Source organism: Sprattus sprattus (assembly GCF_963457725.1).
Source record: "Sprattus sprattus genome assembly, chromosome: 1".
Lineage (NCBI taxonomy): Eukaryota > Metazoa > Chordata > Actinopteri > Clupeiformes > Clupeidae > Sprattus > Sprattus sprattus.
The window spans coordinates 37,002,315-37,011,514 of NC_137920.1; the positions used below are offsets into that span (position 1 = coordinate 37,002,315).

The 9,200-nt window shown below is 42.9% G+C and overlaps 2 protein-coding genes across 3 annotated transcripts in view; both read right to left on the reverse strand.

Moving 5' to 3' along the window:
* LOC308376553 (testis-expressed protein 2-like) overlaps nucleotides 1–2,276 on the reverse strand; it is a 41,603-nt gene extending 39,327 nt beyond the window's left edge. For both annotated transcript variants that reach the window (XM_080852929.1, XM_080852928.1), the window contains exons 1-2: nucleotides 2,139–2,276; nucleotides 875–960 (exon numbers count right to left, since the gene is read on the reverse strand). The gene's annotated coding sequence lies outside the window, so the exon portion shown is untranslated. The remainder of the gene's footprint in view (nucleotides 1–874; nucleotides 961–2,138) is intronic.
* A 4,277-nt stretch (nucleotides 2,277–6,553) lies between these two features.
* LOC308369507 (myeloid-associated differentiation marker-like) lies at nucleotides 6,554–7,420 on the reverse strand (the record flags this gene model as incomplete). Its single annotated transcript, XM_080843974.1, has 1 exon — nucleotides 6,554–7,420. The coding sequence occupies one exon, from the start codon at nucleotides 7,418–7,420 to the stop codon at nucleotides 6,554–6,556; it is 867 nt and encodes a 288-aa protein (XP_080700100.1).
* Between the last annotated feature and the right edge of the window lie 1,780 nt (nucleotides 7,421–9,200).

A 9,200-nucleotide genomic window follows, 5' to 3' on the forward strand; every position in this document is an offset into this window, starting at 1 on the left:
GAGTGTCTATGAACACCTGACAGGCCTGTGGATGATTAACCCCCTTTAAGGCTCCAGAAGGAGGTTGCTATGACAACATCTGACACAGGGGCCCACCTGGACCTAATCCATATGAGAATGCAAAAATCCACACAGCCACACCCCCCTCACTCATCACACAAGCAAGCAAACACAAAAGGAAGAAAACCCCAACCTCTTCCACTAATGGTCATATAACAAATGATGTGGCCTCTTCGTATCAGGAAGGACTGTTTAAAGAAACCTATAATACAGCGGGCATCTTCATTTTGACTTGCAAATCAACCACGCGTGGCAGACTACTACAGCATGCTGTGGCACAGTTACGTTTTTAACTGTATTCTCTAACTGGGTGGGCTTGCAAAACCATAAATTCACAACGGCAAGAATTTGCTGCTGTCAATCCCAATAAACAACATGTCCTTAAGGCCTGGGAGCTTGAGATTCCACAGGGGAACGCCATAACTTGGGCATTTCCTCCTAAAGACAGATTCGCTAATAACAAACGTAATCCTCTAAAAGCTAAATAAGTTCTTCTTGAAAAGTCCTGTTAGACACTGGTTGTGTCACACACGGCAAGCACACACAGCTACGACCGCTGCAACAACAGTATTACAGCAACTTAATTCACTTTTACTGCTGTAAAATTCCATGGAGAATATAAACAAAAAGGCCAGGCAAGTCCGAAAAGGGAAAGGAAAACCCTGTTCTAATATAAAATGTGTGTGATAATGTGAATGTGATAGGGCCTTTCAAATGAGGACAAAATGTAGGGGGAACGCTCTAAAGGAGTCACCATAACCCACTTGAGTCACTCACTTCCCATGTCATAGGTTATACGGGGGGAGCAGCTTACCGTCAGTATTCAGTCCACCCCGTCATGAGTGTCTGTCTGCATCGGGCTGTACTGGGTGCCATCAACCCCTGGTCCTCCTCAACGGGCTAGAGGAGGGAGGGGCAGCCAAAGGTCAGTCACATTCATACTGTATGACCTCACTGGTTCTCTTTCTCTTTCTTTTTTTCTCTCTTTCTCTCTCTCTCTCTCTCTCTCTCTCAAGCTCTCTCTCTCCAAGCTCTCTCTCTCTCTCTCTCTCTCAATCTCTCCCAATCTCTCTCTCTCTCAATCTCTCTCTCTCTCACACACACACTCCAACTTCCTCCACTCTTTCTTATATTCTTTTAACTGTCTGGCCACACACATTAGTTAAGGACACAAGTGAGGGAAAACATTCACTTGATTAAAAAAAAAACAGCAGCGATGCCATACTCCAGGGAATACCTATACAGACCAGGAATTGATAACAATAACAGTGTTAGACATGTCTAACTATGATGGCTAATGTTACAGCCTTATGTATGACTTGGTCATATCATCACCATTTGGGCACTCAAATTTATAAATAATGAGACATGGTCTGTCTGAATCATCTTGAAAAGGATAGGAATTGAGCAACTGGAAGGACTTAATGTAAGGCTTTCAGGGAAAATGCCTATGATGAAACCCCTTCACTAGAGTTCAACATGCTGTGATTATTGAGAGCTCGAGTGGACCCTACGGTAAATATGTCCCTGGGTGTGTTGGTTCTTTGAGACACATTAACCTGATCAAAACTACACTCCTTTGCAGAACGGACATGCATTTAACTCTATTTTAAATAATGGTCTAGCATCTGAAAAGTCGGATTCTCAAAAGTTGCTGCATGTTCCTCACATTGGCAGAGGGGTTGTTAGTGGCATAGTCACGATTCTGGGACATGAAGTGAAAAGATGTTTTACACTGTGAAGTTGGTTAAAAGGACAAAATCGACATCAGATGTAACTAGCTCAATTAAACGCAATGTATAACACTTTGCCAGCTGTTTTCAAACTTCGACCCAGAACAGTTCTATCTTAGAAGGAAATCTAAAAGGAGAGTTCAATAAACAGTTTGAGGTTAAAGAAAATACTATTCGTGTGGCTGAGTATAATAACAGTGATGCGACATACAAGGCGGGACCAATTCATAAGTTTAGACCGAGACACAATAACAGTAGTGCTAGCAAGCTATCCTTAGCTGACTAGCGTCTGTTAAACTACACAAACTACAACGCCAAGAGCTCTTTAGTTCTTTTTTGTCTTACCGTATCCGGAGTTCATTTTCCAATCATAGGAAAGAACTGAAGTCGCAGATATACTGCCAGAAGATGACACGCCGTCTACGGCAAAGGGGGGAAATGCTGACAGAGTTCTCAATCCTTTGAATATTGCTGTCAGCCTTGCCTTGCTTCACCACCCAGCCTGTTGACAGCAGACTGTTCTCCGGACAGTTCCTGAACAAGAAAACACGGATTGATTCTTCCAGGCTAGAGCAATCGAAACCAAGGGGCGGGATCAGCGCGAGGGCATTCCGAAATGCTCGGGAATCGATTGTCTTTCTGAAGTGGTGGAAGCGGAGTTCACTGAAAAGGCCAGCCTACAGTATATCCATATTACCTTGACACACAGACAGAACGAGGTAACCCGCTTGTAATGTGGTTTATGGAACACTTTTTGTCAATAACGATCAAGAAAGATATCTAATTCTAAGACAACGTGTATGTGATAAAGCGCAAGCGCATAGAAGTTGGCACATTAGTTATATAGCTACATTTTTGGTGTATCTCAACAGATTTGATCAGTTGAGCAAACCTGTTCAGCAGATATAATAGCCTACTTCGAGGGTATGCTGCAGTGTTGGGCTGATTAAAGTTGGGTAGGTCTATTCTAGCCTATTTTATAGTAGTGCATTGTAATTAAATATGGTAGCCTGCATAAGATGAAGGCCTACTGTACAGATGTATATATTGTATCCAAGTCGTATAAAGTAGGCTATACTATATATAGGGCCCCCCCCCCCCCCCCCAATCCCCCCAAACCCGCCCCAACACACAACTCCACTTTCCAAACACACAAGCCTGCTGCATGTGTTAAATGAAACTCCGGAAACCTCTCAGATATAACTTTGTCTCATATGTTTGTTACAACAAGCCCAGGATGTGGGGTATAGTAGTATTACTCAGAATAATGTGCACAGTATAGAAATCACCACCTCTTTAATGGGCTACAATGTGTACACAAGAACTTGCCATGTATATCTCAACAGACTAAACATGATAACAACAATCCCTCACCATTCTGAACTACAGCAACCCAAACACATAATTTGCATCATTCTCCAAACAATCTGCAAAAGAGAAGAACTGCCTATGGTGTTGATAAAACAACATGGTGCTAAGGTTGGCAGACTGGCAGATGTCAACAAATTAAGTTCAACCTGAAGGTGACAATCCTGACATCACTGACAGAAGTCTCTTGTCAGAGTTTGTATATAACCTTTTTTTGAACCTAAAGCACAGCTGTTTTGTTGTGCGCTGTTCTTGTTGTATTCTAAATAAGTTGACCCTACTTTAACCCTTCCAACTGTGCTGGTAATGCAAGAGTAACCTCAATATGACCCTGAAACCCTCTATTTACATATAGTGTGTATGTGTTTGTGGGTATGTTTACATGCAATGGCTGTGTCTGAACTGTCACTACAGTTATGAATAAGGTAAATAAGAAACAGAGCAAGAAACGTATTTGAACAAATTGTTTATGTCTTACCATGGTTCAGTTTCAAAGGCAATACCTCTTTTCTTGCCCCCTGAATGTTTCTGTACTGTTGATCTGCCTGTTCTGTCAGTGAAGCAAATAGGCTCTTCAAGATACCCACACTGCCAATCGCCTACATAACCGAGAGGCAAGACACATCATTAGTGGAGTTATTGTTATTTATTTATTGAACACTAATACTTTATATATGTACAAAATATTTTTGGAGGAGATAAAATGCATACAAAATGGTAAACTACTTAATATATTTAATCTAGAAGAGCTGGTATATCATTAATGTTACTTTGTGGGCCAAATTGCACTTGCACATGAGATTATCGCCATCCAGTGGACAGCATTAGTAAAACATCATGTCTGCTCAATTCACAGTTTAGCCTACAAGTAGCGTACGGAAATTACCTTATGGGTGGAAAAAGTGGGGGTAAAACAAATAAGTCAATTAGGGACAACTGCAACTTGCGTTGAAAGAATATTCAGATTTCTATCATTTACATTTTATTCACATTTCTGTGCATCGATAAGCGTGTACGTTTTTTTTTTTTTTTTTCAGATTTATCAAGCCCACCCATGATTTGTCACTTGCACTTAATTGGCGTCATTGCACACATTGTATAATTGCCGTCCGTAACTTTAACACTCTAACTGTAATCTCCCCGCAGAACTGAGTCACGTATTTGATGTTATTTTTAAATGCCATGGCTTTGTCTGAAGAGTGTGACGTGAAAAACCATTGTCTGCGTAGCATATACAAATGTTGTGAAAGTAGGCCAGTGAAATAATAAAAATCTCTATATTTTATTACCATAAATTCATTTTGAGCTAGTTATTTCATCACCAGTTCCCTTACTATCATAGTTCATTTTTTCCGGATGAAAGGCCAAAGTTTACATATGTACATGTTTGTTTACATACAGTACTGTGCAAAAGTTTTAGGCAGGTGTGAAAAAATGCTGTAAACTAAGAATGCTTTCAAAAATGGAAGTGTTAACAGTTTATTTTCATCAATTCTTCATAAATTAACAAAATGCAGTGAAGGAACAGAAGAAAATTCTAAATTAAATCAATATTTGGTGTGACCACCCTTTGCCTTCAAAATAGCATCAATTCTTCCAGATACACTTGCGCAGTTTTTGAAGGAACACGGCTGGTAAATTGTTCCAAACATCTTAGAGAACTAACCACAGATCTTCTGTGGATGTAGGCTTCCTAAAATTCTTCTGTCTCTTCATGTAAACCCAGACAGACTCGATGATGTAGAGATTAGGGCTCTGTGGGGGTCATACCATCACTTGCAGGACTTTCTGTTCTTCTTTAAGCTGAAGATAGTTGTTAATGACATTGGCTGTATGTTTGGGGTTATGTTCCTGCTGCAGAATACATTTGGTGCCAATCATACGCCTCCCTTATGGTATTGCATGATGGATTAGTATCTGCCTGTATTTCTCAGCATTGAGGACACCATTCATCCTGACCAAATCTCCAACTCCACTTGCAGAAATGCAGCCCCAAACTGGAAAGGAACCTCTACCATGCTTCACTGTTGCCTGCAGACTCTCATTATTGTACCTCTCTCCAGCCTCCAGCGAACAAACCGCCTTCTTCTACAGCCAAATATTTCTAATTTTGACTCATCAGTCCAGAGCACCTTCTGCCATGTTTCTGCACCCTAGTTTCTATGTTTACGTGCTTAGTTCAGTCACTTGGCCTTGTTTCCTTGTCGGGGTAGAGCTTTTTGGCTGCAACTCTTCCATGAAGACCACTTCTGGCCAAACTTCCCCGGACAGTAAATGTCTGTACCTGGGTACCACTGGTTTCTGCCAGTTCTGAGCTGATGCCACTGCTTGAAATCTTCCGATTTCGAAGGTAAATAAGCTTGATGTGTTTTTCATCAGCTGCATTAAGTTTCCTTGGTTGAACACTGCGTCTACGATCCTCAACGTCTTCTTCAAAAGAGCTGGAACTGCACATTTTGAAACCCCTGTCTGCTTTGAAATCTTTGTCTGGGAGAGACCCTGCTGATGCAGTATAACTACGTTGTGTCTTGTTGCTGTGCTCAGTCTTACCATGTAAATGGATAAAAAATAAACATTTATTGTTAACATTTTTCAAAGCATTCTTAGTTCATAGCATTTTTTCACACCTGCCTAAAACTTTTGCACAGTACTGTACATGTACTTACACTAAGGAGCATTAATTCATGTTTTTTATCACCTTATTCCCTTCATAAATCATAATCCTTTCTTTAATACCAATGAAAGAGACCTATAGGCCTAGCTGACACCAAGCCACCCAGAGATATAGGCAGGATGCAAACCCAGACAAATGTGTTGAATGAAGTATATTATTGGTACATAATATCTGTCACACACCTCAAACAATAGACTAGGGTTATTACGTGCATTTTGATGTTCACATGTGAAACCAATCAAAACACGGATCTTTAGAAGGAGATTTCTCATATCTTGAAGCTTGATATGATTTATATAAAGTAACAGTAGCATCAAGATTTTAAGAAGAAAACCATCACCAGGCCATTCAACTGTTAATATTTTGATTGTTGGGTTTGTAGATAATTATACTGAGCATGTTAGGCTGGAAAGAGACAATTACATACTGTTCCTCCCAATTCATTACAACGTCAGCTTCATCTTACACATTAATTTATACGGTGAATAGCATTCCATTTATGCTTTGAAGTTGACAGGATTAAATTCTCAGGTTTAGACCGTTGCCAGATTTTTGATGTGTATCCTCATACATCCCTTTCTCTCCCTCATACACCCACTTATACATGGAGAGTCCGGTTTAGATATCCCATGTTAGTCAGTCACAGGATATATGATTCCTTACCATCTCTTTAAATAAACTGGCATAAATAAATACACAGGTTCCTGAAATTGACTCCTCAATTTCTGTCACACAACAGTTTGACTGAGAAGGCCAGGTCCACTGTGTAAGCGAGCAGGGTCGTGCACGCAAAGGACATCTCCAAGATGACGATTATGACATTTTCCCCAGGCATCTTCGCGCTCTGCGGGATCAGTGCTGCGGTCGAGCTCATTACTGCCGCCACCATGTAGAGCAGGACTCCAAGGACACTCAACCCAGCCAGAACGTGGCCGAACGGGAGGGGGCAACGCCCAGCGCAGTCCCCCACCATCACCATCACTGTGCCCAAGGAGGCCACCAGGCAGATGCCGTAGATCACCCCAGAGCCCCAAACCCGCCCGCCAGGGCTCCCGTGAGCCACCTGGTATTTGACCAGGAGTAGAGCCATGCCGCTTCCAAAGACCTGAAGTACTTTAAGTAAGCCGGGTATGCTGGCCATGTACCCCCTCTGTTCTCGGCGGGTGAGGTAGGTCTCTGTGGCGTAGGCCAGGAAGGTCAGACTTGAGAAGAGAGTGGCAGCGACGGCATGAGGCTCCTTGGCTTTGTCCTTCCCAAACACCAGGCACGGGAAAGCCAGCGAGGCGGTGAAGACCATGAGCGTGGCCAGGGCAGACACCGTCACCGTCAGGTTCTTCCAGGAGAGCGGGAGCAGGCTGTGAAACTGAACGTAGGTGATGGCGAGGATGAGGAGGCTGAGGGTGAAGAAGAAGCACCAGGTGAACATGCAGTAGGTGCGGAACGTGGTGAAGCGGGCCTCTTCCTCTTCCAGAAGATTCCTGGAGGCAACCAGGCTGAAGGTGAGGCATCCTGAGACGAGAGCGCAGATGCGGACCACTGAGAGTGGGGTGGTGAGAATGCTGACCTCCCCTAGAATCACAGGCATGGTGGATCTTTTTCCGGTGTCCAAAACGGATTCCAAAACCTATGCTCTTCTAGAAGACGACATTTACTTTACTATTCTGAAGGAGGAAAGTGGTAAAACCGTGAGAAGTCTGCCTGAGAAATGTTCCTAAGGTAAGTAAATCTCACCCGACAAGATAACTTGTCGACAAGGCAGCAAGATCACTTCTCTCTACATCACAGGCATCTCTTACTTTGAGAAGCGCGAGAGCATGTGAACACACACTGAAAACACTCCCGCTTTCTCACGCAAACATACACACACACACGCACGCACGCACTCATACACTGCATCATCCCCACCCTCTTCCTGTACAACTGTCAAATCAGACTTTCAGGGGTGCTTTTTGTCAAGCTAAAGGCAACCACAAAACTAGGTACTGAGCAACAATGTCTTTGTTTTTTTTGGTACGTAGTTCTCCTCTACTGTTCCTATTTCCTGTCGAAAGAGGGTGAGAAGAGGAATCAAGAGCTTTTTACCTGCTCCTGTGACGGTTACCAAAAACATCCACGCTGACTGTTCAGGGATTTATTGTTAACCTAGGAAATAAACGGAAAGCAAGTGGTCAGGCCCTTCGCATGAAAATAGAAATATGACCATTCTTTTGAGCATTATGCCCCACTTCATTGGCTCCCAAGCAGTGATGCAGTCACTGGGGCCCTGATGATAGTTTATTTTTTTATTGAGGTATCGCTTCCAGAGAATGGCCCGGCACTACTTAAAGAACTAGGCTTGTGAAACAAATGTCGAACTCATTTTCCAGTTGTGTGTGTGTCAGGTAGTTGGTTGGTTAACACCCACACGAACCCTTCAGAAATATAACACTTAGCTTGACCTCCACAACCTCCATGCCCCCCTACTTCCAATCCCAATGAGCTGAAAATGAGTTAAAACATTAAATCATACAGTACATTTTTCTATAATTTTTTTGCTCACCTAGGTGTGTCTGATGTATGCGGCAGGGTATGCATGCTAGTGTGTGTGCATGTTTGTCTGTATTCCCCTCTGTGTCCATCATTGCACTACGATTATGATTGTTCTTCCTCTTGAGTGTGAGTGTGTGTGTGTGTGTGTGTGTGTGTGTGTGTGTGTGTGTGTGTGTGTGTGTGTGTGTGTGTGTGTGTGTGCATGTTTGTGAGTGTGTGTTTGTGAGTGTGTGTGTGTGTGTGTGTGTATGTGTGTGTATGTGCTTGCTCATGCACACCTCAGTGCGTGTGTGTGTGTATCTCTGTCTCTGTCTCTCTCTCACTCTCTGCATGTGCTCCTGTGTAGGCTCAACACAAAGAGCTCTATGAAGATCCCACGCCGTCACTTCAGCGCAGTTCTGTGCAGCGCTCACCTGTTATATTTAGACACACCATACATCAATCTCCGTGTGTCAGGCAGCCGAGGCAAAAACAAGACATCTGACAGACTCCACCAAGACAAAGAAAAAACCAGTAAACAAACAGGTACTGTAGCTGCCTAACTGCACACACACGGCAGAAACACATTACTGATGTGGATTAATGCTTGTTGTCAGACAGGCACTCAGTACTGGGAGAGGGGCTCAAATGGATTTTAGGGGAAAAACCTTGTTAGGGCTTGCAGTTTTTTGGCTCCTCGCCGAAACACTACAAAATACTGAGCCTGAACTTATCAACCGATTATGTTTGCTGTACATACAGTACATTTCTCTGTACATTACCGTCCCACTAAACATCTCTGTGTGGTGGTGCTCTGCTGTATAATGGTGTATTCACAGATACCACTGCTTTGCTAG